This window comes from Dermacentor silvarum, chromosome 8 (genome assembly GCF_013339745.2).
Source record: "Dermacentor silvarum isolate Dsil-2018 chromosome 8, BIME_Dsil_1.4, whole genome shotgun sequence".
NCBI lineage: Eukaryota > Metazoa > Arthropoda > Arachnida > Ixodida > Ixodidae > Dermacentor > Dermacentor silvarum.
The window spans coordinates 150949945-150971107 of record NC_051161.1 but is presented as its reverse complement, the minus strand read 5'-3'; the positions used below and the strand labels follow the sequence as shown (position 1 = coordinate 150971107).

General features: G+C 50.5%; 1 protein-coding gene across 1 annotated transcript in view; it reads left to right on the top strand.

Annotated features, from left to right (window-relative positions):
- The first annotated feature begins 2034 nt into the window (after window positions 1–2034).
- LOC119462498 (uncharacterized) overlaps window positions 2035–21163 on the top strand; it is a 127166-nt gene continuing 108037 nt past the window's right edge. The window contains exon 1 of the mRNA XM_037723843.2: window positions 2035–4770. Coding sequence (XP_037579771.2) covers window positions 2035–4770 — 2736 coding nt within the window. The remainder of the gene's footprint in view (window positions 4771–21163) is intronic.

Genomic DNA, 21163 nt, shown 5'->3' with positions numbered 1-21163 from the left:
TTGGTTCTCCTATAGCAGACGCTCAGTCGACGCTAGCGCCAAGGCGCACTTCAGTTAGGCCCTAGCGGATGTATGACGGTACTATGGTGGCAAAATAAAGAAAGAAAAGCGGCGCGATTTTTGTTTACCCTCCCCCTTTCACTACAGCACTTTTTTTCTTTTTTTATGATAACGTTGTCCCGCTCTTTTCTCCTTTTCCTCTTGGCTTTCCTATTCGTCCTCGCATTCCTCGCCTCACCCTCCCCTCATGCCACGCGCAATGCTCTTTTTTTATTTCTTTAGCTGTCCGCGGCGCGCTTTTTCTTTCTGTCGCGGGGACTTGAACGCGCGGTTGTCGACGGGAGTGGACGCGCTTCACATCGACTCCTGCTATTATGCCAATCAACGCAGCGTTAATTTACAGTTACCGCAATATAATTGGTACCAAAGTGTGCGCGAAAGTGTGGGGCATCGACGGGTACCAGTTTTGACCAAGCGGTACGTGATTTTCTCGATTTACGAGGACTATTCTCTGGTGCGGTGTGGACTTTTCTCTAAGCCTAACGTAGGCCTACCACGAGTACGCCCACCGGTCGTGACGGGCCCGGCCGCTAGGCCTAACGCGGCGACGAGTACGACCAAGATGGCGTCCGAAATGGAAGTGGTCACGTCGATGGAAGACAACATGGCGTCAACGCTGAGCATCGGCAGTTTCGGCGGGCGCACGTGCATTGAAGTTCACGGAGAGGACATTAAACCGGAAGAAGTCGAAGGCTGGTCGGCCTCCGGCAAGCGCATCAAGCAGATCATGACCGGCAAGGAAAACGGTGAGTCCGCCACCATTACTCGCCAAGAGGAGAGCCATTGCCGGCTCCCAAGAGGAGAGCCATAGAGGGCGCAAAAGAACGAAAGATAATGGAGAGAATCGAAAAACAGGGCGACAGACTCGACCATCTTGAGGCGACCAGCAAGGTAACCAACGAACGCCTCACCGCGCTCGAGCAAACGGTTCAGCAGATGACAACCAACATTCAGAGCACGATCCAGAACATGATAGCGCAGATGCAAACACAGCTGCAGGCGAACATACAGGCACAAATGCAAAGTATGGAAGCACAGATCATCACCAAACTGCCGCAATCATGGCCGGGACAGCACGCATAGCAGTAACCACACCACCAGTGCGAGACCTCTTGGTCTGGCACTGGAATTGCAACGGCTTTACCGGCAAGAGAGCGGTGCTGCTGCAACACTTGCAGCAACAAACGAGGAAACCAGACGTAATAATGATACAAGAAACACACAGCGAAGAGACACTGAGACTCCCGGGCTACCGGTCGCACGACAGCCCGCCGAGCGAAATGGACACGTCCAAGGGCAAGGGCAGAGGGGTCTGCACCTTCGTTAGGAAAGGGATCACCTTCATAGAACACGAACTGATCGGCAGAAGCGCCATCGAACACTGCACGGTGGAAGTAATTACGGGCAAGAAGAGGAAGGAGAGCACTTTCCTGGTGACGTCTACAGCAATCCGTCTCACGGACAACAGAAGTTCAAAGCACTACTTCACAAGGCGAGTACAGTCGCGGGGAGCAATACGCTCCTAGTGTGCGGAGACTTTAACGCTCCGAACCAAGACTGGGGCTACCAAAGAATGACGGTCAAGGGAAGAGAGTTGATGCAAGATGCCACCGACGTGGGACTGAACCTAATCACGGATCCGGTCTTTCCCACCAGGATCGGTACATCGGTTACGAGAGACACCATTCCGGACCTTACCTTCGTCAAAACCGAAGGAAGAACGAGAGAAGCGGAATGGAGAAACACGGGATAAGAGCTGGCCAGTGATCACTACATCGTGGAGGTCGTCGTACCGCTCGAAGGCCAAGGCAACACCGGCATAAGGAAGCATCGCATTACGGATTGGGACGCCTTTAGAAAGGCACTACCCGGGGTGCAACTGGACATTATGGACATCGAACAATGGGCGGCTAACGTCGTTGAGACGACGGAAAGAGCCACTAAACAGCTGGAACGGACGAACGGATAGACAAGATGGACAGTCGGCTCGCCCACCTGATAGAAGCCAAGCAGTCCATAAAGGCGAGGTGGCAGAAGCAACGAACGAACCAAAGTCTAAGGAAGAAGATCGCCGAGCTCCACAGGCAGATCGAGGCTCACTGCAAGGTGCTATGCACCCAACAATGGAACGAGGCCTGCAATGAAGCCGACGGACAGTTACACAAGGGCAAGACGTGGAACATGCTGCGGCACCTCCTCGACGAAACAAAGACCAAGGGCCACCAACACAACAACCTGGCCAGGATCCTACACAAGGCAATCTGCGAACACGGAGAGGACGAGATCAAGCGGAACTTGGACGCCAAGTACCTACCGACCACCCCCACGGAAAGACACCCGGATTGCCAAGGCAACGAGCACAAGACGCTAGATCGAGGCATCGAGACATGGGAAGTCAGAGCTGCCCTGCAGGATCTCAATGGCAGGTCCGCCGCGGGTCCCGACCGAGTGACCAACAGAGCGCCCAGGAACCTCAACGAAGCGGCCATCGAAACGCTCACGAAATTCTACAAGTGCTGGCAAGATGGAAGGCTACCCAAGCAATGGAAAGCAGCCAAGACGATCCTCATCGCCAAGCCTGGCAGACCACCAAACATCGAGAACCTCAGGCCGATCTCGCTCACTTCGTGCGTGGGAAAGGTCCTCAAGCACGTTCTCATGAACAGGTGGCAGCGTTACCGGGAAGAATCGGAGCTCTACCCAAATTCCATCATAGGGTTTCGGAACAAGCTCGGGACGCAAGACGCCATGATCTTACTGAAGAACGAGATCATCGACGATATGACGGCCACCAAGGACAACAGAGCCATACTTGGGCTGGACCTGCATGGCGCCTTCGATAAAGTGAGGCACTCGGCTATCCTGGCCCTAGTATCCAGGCTAAACATGGGCAGAAAGACATACGAGTACATCAAAGACTTCCTGACGGAACGGACCACAGAAATCTGCGCGGGAGACCTGCAGCTCGAAGAGAAGAAGCTGGGCAGCGTCGGAACCCCGCAGGGCTCGGTGATCTCCCCGTTACTCTTCAACCTCGTGATGATCGGGGTGGGCAACCGGCTAGAAAGAGTAACGGGAGTCCGGCACACCATCTACGCCGATGACGTTATGCTATGGGTACCGGGAGGAAGCGACGGACACATCGAGACAACGCTGCAAGAAGCGGTCAACGCCATCGAGGAGCAGCTGGACGGGTCTGGACTCGTCTGTTCTCCGGCCAAGTCAGAGCTGCTGGTGATTCCATCGAAAGGAGCGGGCAGTAAAAGAAAGAATATGGAATTCAAGTACGAGCATCCCAAGATCACGATCAAGACGGCGGGAGGACAAGTAATACCGGAGGTCAAGAAGATTCGAGTGCTCGGGCTGCTCATCGAGCGAAATCGAGTCAACGGTGAAACGGTGAACAAGCTCGCGGGCCAAGCGGCCGCGGCAATGAGACTCATCAAGAGGGTGTCCAACAGAAGAGCGGGGATGAAGGAGGAGAGCCTGACTAGGCTCGTTCAATCCTTTGCAGTTAGCGACATAACGTACGTCGCCGCCTTCCACAACTGGAGGCCGAGTGAACGTAACAAGATAGACGCCACCATACGCAAGGCGTATAAGGCGGCACTCGGTCTCCTCGGGAGCACGAGCACCGAAAAATTCATGGCGCTGGGAGTCCACAACACGCTGGACGAAATTGCCGAGGCACATAGAACGGCGCAACTCGAACGTCTCTCTGAAACGAGAACCGGAAGACAGATACTGCGGGACCTTGGCCTCGAATCGAGAGAAGGCAAGCAGCAGGACAACGTACCTATACCGGATAGCATCAATAGAAAGCTCAGGGTCTGCCCGATCCCGAAGAACGTCAACCCCGAGCACAACAAGGAGCGGAGGTTGGCGAGGGCCAGGGCTCTCGTGGACCTCCACGCCAGAGAAGAAGGCGCCGTCTACGTGGACGCGGCGAAGTATCGAGGAAGCAGCGACGCATACGCGACGGTGGTCGTCGGAGCATCGACGGGTGCAACAATGACCGCAGCGAGCGTCCGGACTCGAGAGGCGCACCAAGCGGAGGAGGTGGCTATCGCCTTGGCCGTCTCCGACCCCGGATGCACTACAGTGCTATGTGACTCTAGAACGGCAGTGAAGAACTATGCCAATGGTATGGTATGTAGTGAGGCCGCGCGCATACTGCGCAAGGTCGAAGACATCGGGCGCAAAAGTGCTGCTGTGATCAAGTGGTTTCCGGCCCACATCGGCAGTGACGTGTCGGAACGCGAGAACGCGAACCACAACGAGACGGCCAACGCGGCCGCGCGAGGACTAACCAACCGCGCGGCTGCAAACACGGCCGACTCGGAGTGTTGGTCGCGGTACAGTGCCAAGGACAAGATGACCACCTTCAACGAAATAGTGAAATGGTACATACTGAACAGACAGACTATGCCCCCACCTCACCCGGGGCTTACCCGGAAGGAGGCAGTGTTTTACAGACAATTACAGACAGGGTCCCTGCTCACCCCGGTGCTAGCTAAGCACGTGTGTCCGAATGTGTACATGAGTGACGTGTGTAGACTGTGTGCGAAGGAGAGAGCTACCGCGGCTGACATCCTTTGGGACTGTGGTGTAAATCCGAGAGAAGCCAGTGAGAAGACGACGATCCCGCCGCAGCTAGAGGCTGCAACGAGGATCTACGATCAAGAGACACAACTCAAGGCCGTCCAGCAGGTCTCGGCAGCTCTAGGAAGGCAGCGACCGAGCGAAACCGAGGATAAGGGGGGCGGCACCCCCAGGAAGGGGGCGGCGGCCCTCTCGGACCCGCGGAAGTAGCGAGGGAGCAAGACCTCGAGGAGCATAACGCACGAGACTGATGTAGTGGCCGCGTCGCGATGAAAGCTCGTCCTCCCTGCGTGGAGGGAGCCTAATCGACTCTGCAGGCACTCTCAATAAAGTTATTCTCTCTCTCTGTCGCGGGCGTTATCAGACGCACCGCCGAACCGAAGCGCGCGCTCCGCGCTCCTCTGCTGTCCGGCCGCGCCATTCGTGCATTCGTGCTGCGTGCTTGTGCGCAGTGGATTATTTTTTGCGTTTTCATGCACGCAGTCCCGTTCATTCTTAGTATCAAGGCAGCATGTGCCCAAACTATATTTAAAAATAATTACACTTACAACACAACAGTTCTTTGGACTCAGCTTGTTGTGTTCGTTTGCGAAAACCAGAATTGGAGAAGACAGCGCAACAAAACGCGGGTGGTGTTTCATGTACGCACATGTAAAAACATTTATTGTAATTGGTCGAATGGCAAATGCGCAGAATAGCTTCTCACGGCCTGCTTCTCGCTCGGTCCATAAAATCCACCTCCGTGAAGTGCGCCGAGCATATTCTGCGGTTGTTGGCCTTGTCTCTGGGCAAAACCATGAGGTCCATCCTTCCAGCGTAGGTTAAAAACGCTTCCATCCTGACGAACAGTGAAGATCATAAATTATAACATCGCTGTTGGAACATACAAAACTGAGCTCGTTTCGCGTAGCGGCAGAGTACTAGTTGTGATATGTCAACCTTAATTCTAAGAAACGCATTTCTAAACGATGGCGACCAATTAGCTAGAAATAAGTGCAAAGCGCACACCTACACACGCGTTCCTTGCAATATGCACAGGTGGTACTATATTTATCAGAAGCTTTATGTTCGCTGCTTGTTGACATAACGATTTACGGCATCGTTGCGGTGTTTTCAAATCGACCAACAGTTGCCTCACCACCGGACAGCAATGTACGACTGCGCACAATTACTATCACAAATAAAAACCGGGAAGTAAACAGCACAGTGCTCACCTGTTGTCTTTAGGGATGCGGTATAATTTCACGTCGCCTGGCTCACTTCGTCTTGATGTGTTCGTACACCACTGAACCACACACGAACAGCGACAGCTGCGAGACATGGCGGAAAAAAAACCGACAAACGTACAACGGTAGGTTACCACACGGACCACACTGCTAGCACGGAAGGCGAAAAACTGACCGTATAATGCCAGAAAAAAAATGTCTGCCGTTTTGGCCGTTATCAGCACGGCTGACGACGAGCGCGGGCCGCGCCAGCCGCGCCGCCGATAGTTGAAGGCGAGAGAGAAACGACAAAGTTGAGAGAGGGTTGACACGAAAAAAAAAAGGAAAAGCAATTTTGGTTCCGCATCCATCTCATGGATGGCGCTGCAATTTGCGTGGACAAAAAACGAGCGGAGTTTCCGGGGCCTGCCGCTATCACTTGCAATGCAATGCAGCTCTTTAAGTGTGCAGAAAGGTGCCCTCGTAAAGATCACCTGTTACACTCTAAAAACAGTTGCACCCTTTGGGGCGTATTTTTTCCACAGAACAATAATCGTCATCTGACTTGCGTGGCTTTCCTTTCTTTAACGCTGTGCGCCCGGCACTTCTCGGTCACGAACGACAAGAGCGTTATCAGCGTGACACAGCGTTCTCGACATGAAAGTAGCAAGTGCAGAGTTTTCAAGATAGGAAACGCAAGCAAGGAAGATGACGATTATTGTTGTGTGGCAAAAATAGACCCTAAAGGGTGCAACTGTTTTTAGAGTGTACACTACGCCCCCCCCCCCCCCCCCCCCCCTCACATGTTGTGTTGTTTTACTTGTCGACGGTTCTCTCAATTTGGTGACGCGGGTAGTTGTATTGTTTCTTAACCTGTTCAGTCGAAAGGAAGAAATGGCGACGGCCAGATAATTGTTTACTTTAGTAGTTTTCGTGCGACAGCGCTGGCCGGTGGGTTTGGGCCGCTTGGCGTCCGATGAAAGGACGATCACTCTACGCCCAAAGCGTTCGTCGGCCCCAAAGAAATTGCGTTCTGTGCAGGGATGCGATTTCGCCACCCGTACGACTGACCTTTTCCTGCATCACTTTCCGCGCTGAAAGCTCGGAACGCCCATCAAGCTGAATGGCGGGGCATTTGAATATAGACCTCTAATGACAGACCTCCGAAAACCAATTACGCGCCTTTGAGAACAAAATGACGTCACTTCTGTTTTTAACGGTTATGTCGTTACATTATTTTTCTTCCGTCGGAAGTGTTCCCTCCTCACACAGATGGCCCTAAGGCCCATGAACCGTCAATGAACCGCCATGTTTTGAACGTATGGGCTTCTATGGAAGCTTCGCTACCAGGTATATTTACCTTGGCCCCCTCGCGCTCTGCACCAGCGGCCAGCCACGCGCATTCGCAGTCCGGCTTCTTCCCTCTACCTTGCACTGCTGCGGGCGTAGTCTGAGCCATCGCTCCTAAATGGCGTTGCCGTCCCAGTAGCCGAGTCTGAGCTTTTCGGCGAGAACGCACCAGCAGCAGCAGCCACCGCCAGCAAGACAGGCACCAGGCGATTCGCAAAGAAACTTTCGCTTTAATAAAGAGGTCCGGCCAGCCGCGTAGCCAGGCAGGACGTACACTATACTGCGCACCAAAAACCAATACCCACCTGAAAAAACTTGCTTGGCAGGAAGTTATTTTTGTTCATGTCACTATGCAATGGTGTTTCTTCAGGCGCCACGGGAACCTCGTGCAGCGAATGCACAAACACAATCTTGTCGTGTCTCCGTGACTTTCGCAGGGCGAATTGCATATGCAGCTTTCTTGTTGGCTGGTTGTTGGTGCAGCCAGCTACGGCACAGTGCCGCCCGAACAAATAAGTTTTGTACATGCCGCTCAACAGATGTGGTATGAACACGTCTAAAACAACCAGCTCAGCAGGCGCGGCAAGAACACTGAACTACATGCGAAGACATACCGCAAGTGCAGCCATTTTCTTCCATGTGCCAGGGCCTTCACTAGAAGGCAGCAGCTCTTGTCGTGGGTATCGGCGTGGCCGACACTCGCGCTACGAGGCTATCAAATACGTAGTCTATATGAATTTAAATCGACAGTTCTGGTCACAGTTTTAGCGACGTTGGGGTGGAATTTCACATAATTTTAACGACCTTTGTGTCCCAGTTTTGCGACATGGTCGCACAAAAGTTGGCAACAATGAAAGTGACTACACTGGAGCTGAAGTATCTATACAGCCAATGAATCGACCATGTGCCGCCTTAGATGCCGACACATACCACCTCGTAAACATAACTATTCGGCACATACCTGTTCGCCGTAAGTTCAGAGATGGCGCCGTGCTCACTTTTGTCGTAAACTCACTGGCATCTGGTAAGTACTGCAACCGCAGGAGCTGTGCTGCTGTTGCCACCTTTGGTCCAACGCTTCTCTCTGGCGGCAGCTGCTCAGCTATGTAGCTTCTCTTTCAGAGGTTTATAATATCACAAATCGACACATTTCATCGTCATTGACATAAAAGGTGAGAGGTGCATCTACTATGCGTGCGAAGCAGTGCAGATAAATACGATCGTAAGATTTTTACAGGTGCCAAATTGCATGAAGCGCGACTAGGACAGGCGCTCGAGTGGCCGTCCTTTCCTTTGTTCTGCTTACCGATGCGTTTTGTGCTCGCTGGCAAGCTATCGAAGGATTATACTAAATTACTTACCAGCGTGCGTAATTACGCAACAGTACTCGTGTTTTGAACATTTTATACGTCGGGGACTACGTGAACATCGGGTTTGTTTACGCTGACCTAGCTGATTTCGTCCGCTTCTGAACTTCTCATTGGCTGTGCTAGAGTACGCCTGAGAAAAAGACAGGCGCCCACAGCCAATCAGCACTTCAGCAGCAGACGAAATGGGCACATCCGCTAGGTGGACATGCTGCCCCCCCCCCCCCCCCCAGGCGTGTCAGAACGCTGACGTCATGGGTGCTGCCAATGGCGTTGCAGGCATCGCACCTAGACGCTGCACGAGAAGGGATCGACGGACCGTCGGCGTTAATCACCGCCCAATGAAATGTTAGATAAGGCTTGCTTGAGGTTCACTGCTGAGACCAGGGCACACGCTCACACCAACGTTACTCTGTAACGTCGCCCACTATTGCGTGTCTCGGAATCATGCGTAGGCTATTGCACGTAAAGCCCCAGAATCTTACTTGAATTTTAAAGAGAAAGAACTGTCTTAAGTTTTCAGATTTAGTTGTATGTATTTTTCTAGTCACCATATACGAAATCGGGCATTTTCTGCCATCTGTCACCTTCGCGAGATGATCCTTTTATTGCGATAGCAATTATATGGACACTCCAAAGCAGATTTCTGCCATCGCCGTCGCCGTCGTCGTCGCCGTCGCCGTTGCCGTGAGGTTCTGTATGACGTCAATGGAGATGAAATCGTCACCGCGCGCCGAACGCTGTATGTGCGAGTGACAGGGCGCGAGGGACGCGCGCTTTCACGAGGAGTGAACCCACGGCGGAGAACAACCGCGCGTTCCGCGCCGTGCTCCCTTAAGGGAACAGGGTAGGGCCTATACCTCCCATGTATTTTAGCCTATGTTTGTGACCACTTTTCTGGGGATCTGCTAGGCGAAAAATACTCATTGTGGTACCATTGGATTCAGCTCTTTGTGTTCTTTTTACTGAACTAGAATTATTGTTATATATAGCATAGTTATTTTTTACTTTTGTTTTATTGCGATAGCAATTATATGGACACTCCAAAGCAGATTTCTGCCGTGGTCGTCGCCGTCGCCGTCGTCGTCGCCGTTGCCGTCGCCGCGAGGTTCCGTATGACGTCAATGGAGATGAAATCGTCGTCGCGCGCCGCCGAACACTGTATGTGCGACTGAAAGGGCGCGAGGGACGCGCGCTTTCACGGGTAGTACACTGTACGGGGAGTGAACCCACGGCGGAGAACAAACGCGCGTCCTGCGCCGTGCTCCCTTAAGGGCTGCAGAAGTAGGTGTCTCTTTCCTCCTTTACAATAGATGTAGAGCAAACGCGCCTTCTTGCGACGTGCGAAAGGCCGTGGGGGGGGGGGGGGGCGACGTTTAGCTGCGGCACCAAGTGCCTATTTATATCAGACGCTTCGGCAACAGTCACCAACGCCGCACGTATTTTGTGCGAACGCGAGCAAAACGCCGACGGCGTCGACAACAGTTCTGCGTGTTGCCGGTGCTGCTGCATGTCCAAGTTTATACAGCTGATAAAGCTACTATCATTACTCCGTATAGCTCTCTAGAAGTTTGCTATCGCAATTGATTCTTCACCTTTCAGGCGAAACTGCGACAACTTTTTAGTGGATGCCCCCAATTTTCAAGCCAAAATGGGCACTAAGAAACTTGTCAAACAAAATTGCCTATATTAATTTGCATTATTCTAGTTCAGTAGACTCTTCCTTAGGTGCTCTTGGTGGTGGCAAAAAATAATATTCCTATCCCTTGTGGTTTCAGAAAACAAGGGTCAAACGTCGAAAAAAATGATGTTTTGTGATAATCGGCCTCGAAGTAAAAAAAAAAAATGTCACAGTTTCGCCCTAAGGGCGAAGCAATGAATGCGATAGCAACACAGCAATGTCATACGAAGTAAGGTGAGCGGCTTTGGTAGCAACAACACGCAGAACTGTTGTCGACGCCATCGGCGTTTTGCCCGCGTTAGCTCAAAATGCGTGCGGCGTTGGTGACTGTTGCTGGAGCCTCTGATATAAATAGGCACTTGGTGCCGCAGCTAAACGTCGCCTCCCTTCCCTCCCCCTCCCCCACGGCCTCTCGCGCGTCCGAAGAAGGCGCGTTTGCTCTACATATATGGTGATTGTAAAGGAGAAAAGAGACGCCTACTTCTGCAGCCCTTAAGCGAGCACGGCGCAGAACGCGCGTTTGTTCTCCGCCGTGCGTTCACTCCCCGTGAAAGACGCGCCCCTCGCGCCCTTTCACTCGCACATACAGCGTTCGGCGCGCGGCGACGATTTCATCTCCAAATGACGTCATACGGAACCTCACGGCGACGGCGACGGCGACGCCGACGGCAGAAATCTGCTTTTGAGTGTCCATATAATTGCTATCGCAATAAAAGTGTTTTATTACAAACTTCCGCTCTGGAAAACATACTGATGTATCAGTTCAGTAGCCACCAGCCAGATAGTCATCTGCACAGTCGTTATTTCTTTTTTTTTTTTTTTTTTTTGTCTGCTGCCTTGTTTTCCGGGCCTCTTTTGTAACTAGCTGTGTAGCCCTGCATGCAAAGTAAAGTGCACCTAAGGCATACACAATCCTCAAATTGACCTCATAGAGGCCCGAAGATGTCCGTTTCGAAGTCTCAAATTGGTGTGCCGAACAACACTTTTCACAAGTGAGAGAGTAGGTACAGGCGACGCCAGATCTTCGACCTGCGTTCTCAACGAGCTCCAAGGCCCCACCGCACACCTTAGACACACCGTTTTCGGCAATGGCACAGGATAGGAGGTCGACGTCAATTAGGGCATATCTGCGGTCATTACCACTTCCGTTGAGCTTCTGCATGCGTGCTGCTGAGTGCGACAGTTTGGAAGAGGACGTACACGGGGTAGATGCTGCGTTCGGCGTCGGAGTGCGTTGCGGGGACTCGGCGGTATGCGGAAGCGACTTAGGCCGATTACCGTGAAAGCGACGCTTTTTAAATAACTGCTTCTTCTTCGTCATTTGAATAACATTCGAAGTACAGTCTCAAGGTAAACAATAAGTTACCTTATTCATGGAAGCAAGCTGAAAGGCAGGAGCAAATTAACACGACGGTAGCAAAAGAAAGCGCGTCTTGAGTGATACCGCCAGCGTCTAAGGATTTATTTGGCTAAAAATACAAACCAGCTTATCGCTGTTGCCAGACAAAGAGAAACCGTTCCGCTAAATCTAGAGAAAAGCTACGTTTTTATTTATTTTTTCAACACAGGAGCGGTACCGATCACCTAAAGCTATAAAAGGGGGCGTGGCCGGATACAACCTAGGTTTCGGAAAAGGCCATTTTTCGGGCGAATAAATCGAGCACGTGCTACAGACACCGTCAGAATTGTTCAGGAAAGACTGGAATTTGCAAATATCCAAAAAACAAAAAATCAAATTTTTTTCCAAATTTTGCCCTACCCTGTTCCTTTAAGGGCTGCAGAAGTAGGCGTCTCTTTCCTCCTTTACAATCACCATATATGTAGAGCAAACGCGCCTTCTTCCGACGCGCGAAAGGCCGTGGGGGGGGGGGGGGGAGGCAAGGGAGGGGAGGGGACGTTTAGCTGCGGCACCAAGTGGCTATTTATATCAGAGGCTCCGGCAACAGTCACAAACGCCGCACGCATTTTGTGCGAACGCGGGCAAAACGCCGACGGCGTCGACAACAGTTCTGCGTGTTGCCGGCACTGCTGCATGTCCAAGTTTATACAGCTGATAAAGCTACTATCATTACTCCGTATAGCTCTCTACAAATTTGCTATCGCAATTGATGCTTCGCCTTTGAGGTGAAACTGCGACAACTTTTTTTCTTTTCAAGATTGATCTTTGCAGCCTTGTTGCTTGTCGATAAGTCGGCCAGCCTCTCGAGGGTTCGTGATGAAAGTAATTTCGCGTAGGTCATGATTTTATTATATGTTGCCTTTGGTATAATGTTGAGTTGCAGGGGGGTATAGACCTTTTCATCGGGCGAGGAGGAAAGGGCGCACGACGAGCCTTTCCTCCTCTCTGGCTTCGGCGAGCCGGCGCGGCGCGGCTTGAATGTGTTGGCGGTCGCGCGCTGCGGAACGATTCGGATGTGTTTTAGCTAGTTCTGAGTGCAATTTACGGGATGTCAGTTCTTACGAGGTCGTCGAACAACCACTGTGTAGCCTTTAGGTGGAGCAGTAGCTACAGTATCTGGAAATTTCTCTTGGATGTGCAAAAGGCGAGGCGCATCACCAGCCGCGGTGTGTGTATGTGTTGTGAACTATGTTGGATATATCGGTTTTCACTCGACGAAGAGTTGTTGTAAAACATTTGCATCAGCCACCGGCATTGATCTCACGCATTGTAAGTCTAGTAGACTTCAAATCACTATGTCTACGTTAGCCTCCTGCAAGAGGCCGAAGGCTTTGCTCAACACAGCGAGCACTGCGGTTGGCAAACCAACATGATACGCACAATTGCTTCGTGCTTAGATCGGCATTCCCATTTTTGCCCTGTAAGGTACAATATACAAAGGGGATCGCATAAAGAGAATCCAACAGCTATTTGTAAGTACACAATTTCCGTAACGTGGGTGAATGTGTCGTAAATGACTGAACTTGGGAAACCAAAAAAGAAAGAGAGTTCATATGTCCTCATTTTGCGGCAAAATAAAACAGAACACGGGATAACGACGCAATAAGACTCCGCATGGTCGTGCCGCTTTCTTGGACCACTTGGACCATACGCTATATAGAACAAACAGATCTATAGCGCAGCATTTAGTACTGCCTCGGACGCTCGCGCAGTATGCAGCTGGTCGTTCGACCACTCGAAAAGTGTGATTCACACTGTACAGTATGCGGTTATCATTAACCAAACTATTTTATTTCTGGGCGGAAACCTTGCCCAGCAAACAAGGCAGTCGCCCAGTGTATCTACACATAACAACTCGAACGCTTGACAAAGTAAACAGCACGACTTATTCTCCAGCAGAACGGCACCCACGCTGTTAGGATAGTCAAATGTTTCGTAACTACTCGTTGCAGCTGAACCAGTGCTTAGAATTACAGTGCTGAGAATGCTGCAGTAAGGTAACAATCGTGAAACGAATTTTCAGAAATACCCAACTGATATCCGAGGCCGATTGTAAGCTCAAACAAACGCGCCCACCTCGCGCTGGGTGCTCCATCCGCCCTAACACCAGCAGTTTACTCCAGCCGCTTAATTACTTCAGACTTAAATTCCTTCATTAGGCTTCACAGGACCATTCCCCACGTAGAAGACACCATTTCATGCTAAATAGACCGCGCGAGTGCGAAAAAATCCGCCTGGAACTGCAGCCGAGCGCATACCACAGCATACAACACGGGCGTTCGCCCAAGCCAGCAAGCCAACTGCCCATAGATGGCGCCACTGCCTACGCAATGGTGGCGCCCATGAAAAAACGGTCTGTAGGCTGCGTGTGGTCCCTTCATTGCCCTGCACACACTCGCACACTTTCACCACTGTTACGATTCATCATCATCATCATCATCATCATCATCAGCCTATATTTATGTCCACTGCAGGACGAAGGCCTCTCCCTGCGATCTCCAATTACCCCTGTCTTGCGCTAGCGTATTCCAACTTGCGCCTGCGAATTTCCTAACCTCATCATCCCACCTGACTTTCTGCCGTCCTCGACTGCGCTTCCCTTCTCTTGGTATCCATTCTGTAACCCTAATGGTCCACCGGTTATCCATCCTACGCATTACATGGCCTGCCCAGCTCCATTTCTTCCGCTTAATGTCAACTAGAATATCGTCTACCCCCGTTTGTTCTCTGATCCACACCGCTCTCTTCCTGTCTCTTAACGTTACTCCTAAGATTTTTCGTTCCATTGCTCTTTGTGCGGTCCTTAACTTGTTCTCGAGCTTCTTTGTTAACCTCCAAGTTTCTGCCCCGTATGTTAGCACCGGTAGAATGCAATGATTGTACACTTTTCTTTTCAACGACAGTGGTAAGCTCCCAGTCAGGATTTGGCAATGCCTGCCGTATGCACTCCAACCTAATTTTATTCTTCTGTAAATTTCTTTCTCATGATCAGGGTCCCCTGTGAGTAATTGACCTAGATAAACATATTCCTTTACAGATTCTAGAGGCTGACTGGCGATCCTGAATTCTTGTTCGCTTGCCAGGTTATTGAACATTATCTTTGTCTTCTGCATATTCATCTTCAACCCAATTCTTGCACTTTCTCGATGAAGGTCCTCAATCATTTGTTGTAATTCCTCTCCATTGTTGCTCAATAGGACAATATCATCTGCAAACCGAAGGTTGCTGAGATATTCGCCATCGATCCTCACTCCTAATTCTTCCCAGTCTAAGAGCTTGAATACTTCTTCTAAGCATGCAGTGAATAGCATTGGAGAGATTGTGTCTCCTTGCCTGACCCCTTTCTTGATAGGTATCTTTCTACTTTTCTTGTGGAGAACCAAGGTAGCTGTGGAATCCTTGTAGATATTTGCCAAGATATTCACGTATGCCTCCTCCACTCCTTGATTACGCAATGCCTCTATGACTGCTGATATCTCTACTGAATCGAATGCCTTTTCATAATCTATGAAAGCCATATAGAGAGGTTGATTGTACTCCGCAGATTTCTCGATTACCTGATTGATGGCATGGATATGGTCCATCGTAGAATATCCCTTCCTGAAGCCAGCCTGTTCTCTTGGTTGACTGAAGTCAAGTGTTGTCCTGATTCTATTGGAAATTATCTTCGTGAATATTTTATACAATACTGAAAGCAAGCTAATGGGTCTGTAATTCTTCAATTCTTTAACGTCTCCCTTCTTATGGATAAGTATAATGTTGGCGTTCTTCCAGCTCTCTGGTACACTTGAAGTTGTGAGGCATTTCGTATAAAGGGCCGCAAGCTTTTCAAGCATGATATCTCCTCCATCTTTGATTAAATCTACTGTTATTCCATCTTCTCCAGGCGCTTTTCCCCTGGTCATGTCTTTCAAGGCCCTTCTAACTTCATCGCTAGTTATAGAGGGAGCTTCTGTATCCGGTTCATCACTATTTCGAATGGAAGAAGCTTGGCTGTTTTGGCTACTGTACAGGTCAGTATAGAATTCTTCTGCTGCTTTTACTATGTCATCGAAATTGCTGATGATATTACCATGCTTATCTTTCAGTGCATACATCTTGCCTTGTCCTATGCCTAGTTTTCTTCTTACTGATTTCATGCTGCGTCCATATTTTACGGCTTCCTCAATTTTTCCCACGTTATAATTTCGAATATCCCTTACTTTCTTCTTGTTGATTATGTAAGACTGTTACGATTATGTAAGACTAATTCTTGGGCGTTAGTTACAGTGCGGGTTAGGTGCTTTCGCTGTGTTTGGCGAGCTTTGAATGTCCTGTTTCTTCCGTGATACGTTATTGTAACGGATGCTTTATAGCGTTCTGCTTTAAACAGCTACGCTTCTCTCCAATGCTCGAGTGCTAGCGGCCTTTGTAACCATAGAATGGCGCTGCGGCAAACGGCCGCGCCGCCATCCATTCACGAAACAGAAGGCGAGCAGTGACCACACGTAGGGAATACTTCCATAAGAATTCTTGGTTTATAGCACGAAGGGACACGAACGAAGACTAGAAGCAGACAGGATTAGTGGTCCTGCTTAGTGATCTTAGTGAACTGCGGGAGCAATCGGTGGGTGGTGCCCCACTGCAGCAATCAGTGGTGACGACGATACTTCATAGGCATGCCCTTTGAAACGGGTTTGCGACAAATAGTCACCTAGTGAGCTCCGCTAATCAAGTAATCTATTCTTTGTCTAGCACTTCGTCTATTTCTCTATATTCTTTCTTCTCTCTCTTAAAACCTCTATATCTACTTTGTACAGTTACCTGCACATATGCCTGTAACGGGTCCGGTCCTGTCAATCTCTCTCGTACCTTTTTTCCACCAATACTCTAAACGTATCTTGCTTATCTCGAATGCTTACCGGTTAATGCTTCCATCAATTTTAAATCCCAGCGCTTATAGAACTTGGGCGATTTCAACGGGTATCGCTGGGCGAACACCTTCGCACTATATTAGGATGTGCTGAGTTCGATGCGTACTTAAGGAAGTTAATAGTCACCCACCTCCAGTTGTGTTGTGTTTTCAATTGAGTGAATTTGTATATTTAACGCAGGTTTAACAGAGACATAAGTTAACAGGAAGGTGGAGGCTTGGAATAATTGTACATCTATTGACGAATATTGCCTAGAGGAAACATAGCAGAAAAAAGAAACTTTTTCTTGCGCAGTTTTGGTTTTGAGTATGAAGTATCTAGATATTGGTTTCGGCCGGCATTAAATGAAAGGCAGCAAACGTAATTTTCTGGCTATAAAGGAAGTGTAATATAAGGCAAGTGAAATGCACACCCATGGGACACATACGGTGAGAGCTGTCTGTACGAATTTCAAATGAAGCCATAGGTGACTTAGGGTGAAGCCCACTTCCAGATTTCTACCTGGTGTTTCCTCCTGTTAGATACGCACCCTTTCCCGGAATCACTCAAGTTTCCCCGCCACCTCAAAAGGCCGTCGCATTCCGATTAGGGGCGCCGAGGCGCATCAACCACGCTACCGGACCCGTAAGACAGGTTGGCGACACCCCCCCTCATGCGCCTCACGTCAAGCTATTGCCGCTCATCCTGCTTGAGTCTTCCCGAAAGTGCAACGGGACACGGGCACGGTTCCAGGTAGGAGGCATTGGTCGAGTGCAAAGCGGTTTTGCAGCTCTGGGGTGTCGTTCCGAGAACATCCCGTCTCCTTCAGCCGAGCGCTTCCAGGCGAGCAGGCAACGCCGGAGGCAAATCAACCATCGGGCAATGGAGCCCTCGGAGCGTCCCCATTGGCCGAATATGACGGCACTTGCACGGGCCAATATCAGGGGAGGAAAATGACGGGACCCCGAGGGACCTCAATGGGCTTCGAAGAATTCCCAGAGACCCCGAGAGACCAAAGGGGTTAAAAGAGCGACGAATCGAGGAGAGGTAGATGGTTCCTCTTCTTGCCACGGGTCGCAGCGTCCGATTTGCTGCCGGTCATCGATCACTGTATGACTGTTCATTACTTTGTATATTAGCACTGTAAATAATGTAAATAAACCCTCCAACTTCTCCCAAGTCCGCCTTAACGTCCCCCAACTCCCGCAACCAACGCCTGCCAGATCCAATACTCCCTATTGCTGGGACAAAGGTTCCAGAAAACATATTTTCTTTTCAGTAAGTGTGCTTATTCTGAATGGGTTTTGCAGATTTAGATATAAGCTAAACTTTTTCTTCGACTGTTTATATGTGCTGTCATTGAAGGGTTAAGGTTCATTTAACAAGAAAAATGTGCTGCAGCCAGTAATATTTCTTGTTCAACCACTGTTATTCCATTCAACGAAATGTATGTCGGGTCCTGTAGACTTCATGTCAATTTCGAACTCGCACGCAATGCGTGGACTCGTGGATAACCAGAGTGACAACAAGACCTGCTGCCGCTCGATTCCGCGTGTTCTGGTTGTTACAGGCACTGGAAGCCCCGGGTTCATGTAGCAGCAGGGCCGAGCGCAGCGCGTGGCCTCGAGTCTCCGCCCCGGCGGTGTTCTTCGCCACCTTGGCCCTGGTGGTGCTGGTCGTGCTGGTGATGCAGTACGCGCTGCGCTACGGCGACTCCGCGGCGGACCCGGCGTCGCTGGTGTCCAAGTGCGCACCGCCGTCCGTCTGCTGGGAAGAGCTGCAGGTGTTTCTGGCCACGCTAAGTTCCAGCGTCAAGCCGTGCCACAACTTCGAGTCGCACGTGTGCGGCCACGTGACATGGAGCAGCGAGATGACTCGAGAAACGCCCGACGACATGCGCTTCCGCTGGTACCTGCAAGGATCTCGCTTCCTGGACCAGTACAAGATGCCCGCTCGTGAGTGCCACTCCGTCTGTGTTTCTGGTTCGGGTAATCCTGTTCTGCTTGATGATCTCGCCACACACAGCACATACACAAGTGTAGGGGTGCCGTCAAGTAAGACACTTCAGATTTTCATTAAAGGAGAATCCAAAACTGTATTGAACGTACGCGCGAACAATACAGTTTGTCACCTTAGAGATACGGCGGAATGGCAGATGCATTTGGAGAACGCTCTTCCGAAACGGCACTTCGCTAGGCTTCGCACAACATTCAGAATAATACAGTCGTTAAAATACCTACTGAAATGCATATCATGCACGCCTGCCTTACCATCATCACATGTGCGAGCTAGGAACCTGCACAAACAAAGGAAAGGAGTACGTTGCGGTTGCGCATTTTGATGGCAATCGGTGCAAACGTGGCGGAGGACTCGCAATTCTAATGAAAAAGGCGTTTACGGGTGCCTCCAGGAATTATTAACACACAATACAGGACAACAGATAAGCGCAGAACGTAGGTATGGCGCTCGAGAATCGGCCTTCGAAACGCCGAAATCAGCAAAAATAATGCCGCAGCTCCCCTAACAGTCTTAAGGTTATTGGTTACTATGACAACAGGGATGGAAAATTTGCAAGCTTCAGCGATGGCGTTGAGGTAACATTTCCGCCTGCTACGGTTCGTTCCCGGGTTTGATTCCCCGTGGAAATGCTTTTAAATATTTTTTTACCAGAGTCTCTGACTTGGCGAAGACATTTTCGCCACTTAGATTTGATAATGGCAAATGATAGCAAGTAATACGTCCTCACGGCCGCTCCAAAGCAATATCTAAAAATTGGAGAACGCTTAAGCTTCGCCTTTACGAGTGGAACGCGATATCGTTATCGGGCCCCGTTCGCATCGCATTTTTGTCTGAGTAGGCTTCACTGCAACACAGAACGTTGAAAACACAGCTTACAAAGACCAAGCTTACACCGATCCTTTTAAAGTCGGTGGATTGCCGCGTTTGATTCTCCGTGAGAATTGCTTTTTTATATTTTTTGGCCAGTGTCTCTGACTTGGCGAAAGCGTTTACTACTTAGATTTGTTAATGGTAAATGATACAATAAGTCTTTACGGCCACTCGAAAGCAAGCGTCAACGCCAATCATCACGTCTTCAAAGCAATTTGGATGAACTATCTATATTTCTTGACCTATTTAAGGCCTTCCACACTATTGATCACACAATTCCTTGCGCTATGCTCGAAGCCATTGGAATAACAGGTCCGCCACTGCTTCTAATCCGCAGTTACTTACAAGATAGAAAACAAGTCGCTAACATTTCTGGGTACTACTATAAAGAAGCTACTACTGTACTGAAGAAGAACGAGCAGTATGCACTGCTTCAAAAAAGACGACCACGACGAGTTGGTCGAAGCCGTGTGCCTGTGTTGTCGGCGCTGTGTAACCTCTCGCTGCAGTGCTCTACGCTCTAGTTAATTAAACTAGAGTGCCTCTCTACATTTGGTAGACGTCTCTACATTTGGCAGACATTTGGGCCCTTTACCGACCTGGAACTCCGCAGCCGGACGCTCCCTCCCGTTTCTGCCATGCCTGAGGACGCCGAGCAGCCCGATCCTCCCCAGGCATCGCCTGTTGTCTGCTCCGGTGCTCTACGCCACCGCGATCCTCCTCTCTTCAGTGGCGCCGACGATTATGACGTCGAGGATTGGCTCTCCTCATACGCCCGCGTAAGTGCGCATAACAAATGGGATGACAAGGATAAACTGACTAACGTCATCTTCTATCTTTCTGGAGTCGCTCATCTCTGGTTCCGGAATCATGAATCCGACCTTACCACCTGGACTGCTTTTACTAATTATTTCAAAGAGGTCTTCGGTCGCCCTGCTGTGCGAAAGCTTCGTGCGGAACAACGCTTGCGTGGTCGCCCTCAGCAAAAGGGTGAAAACTTCACCAGCTACATTGAAGATGTCGTTGACCTTTGTCGGCGCATTAACCCCACTATGCCAGAAAGTGAAAAGATAAAGAATGTCATGGAAGGCATCGAAGATGATGCCTTCCAGATGCTCTTGGCGAAAAATCCTCGAACGGTTGACGAGGTGATCACCCTGTGCCAGAGCTACGACGAGCTCCGCAAACAACGCCTCACTATGCGCCGAGCTGCCGCGCCGGACGACATGATTTCGGCCCTCACCGACAGTTTCAATGCTGCTCCCGCCCACTCCGCGTTCCTCGACCAAGTCAAACAATTTGTTCGAGAGGAAGTCGCGCGTCAACTGTCCCTTTTGCCTGCTACCCGGTCGTCTGAGTCCTCCTTGTCCCCGGAACTACGTCGGGTCATACACGAACAAGTGAGCGACGCACTACCTCTCGCTCATCAGCCCCCTCCAGCGTCGGTTCCGCTCACGTACGCTGCCGTCGTTGCCAGTCCAAGACCGCCTGCAGTTTCGCACTACACGCCCACAAGCGGCTTCTATGCGTCGCCTTCTGCAGCTGCAAACTACGTGCCCAGAAGCGACTTCTGCGCGCCTCCGCAGCCCCTACGCCCGGCTCAGCATTGTGCACCTCAGCCTGGGCCCCTGTTCACAATCCGTGGCGTGCCCAGGACAATCGGCCCAACTGCTACGCGTGTGGCTTTGCTGGCCACGTGGCACGATTTTGCCGCCGGC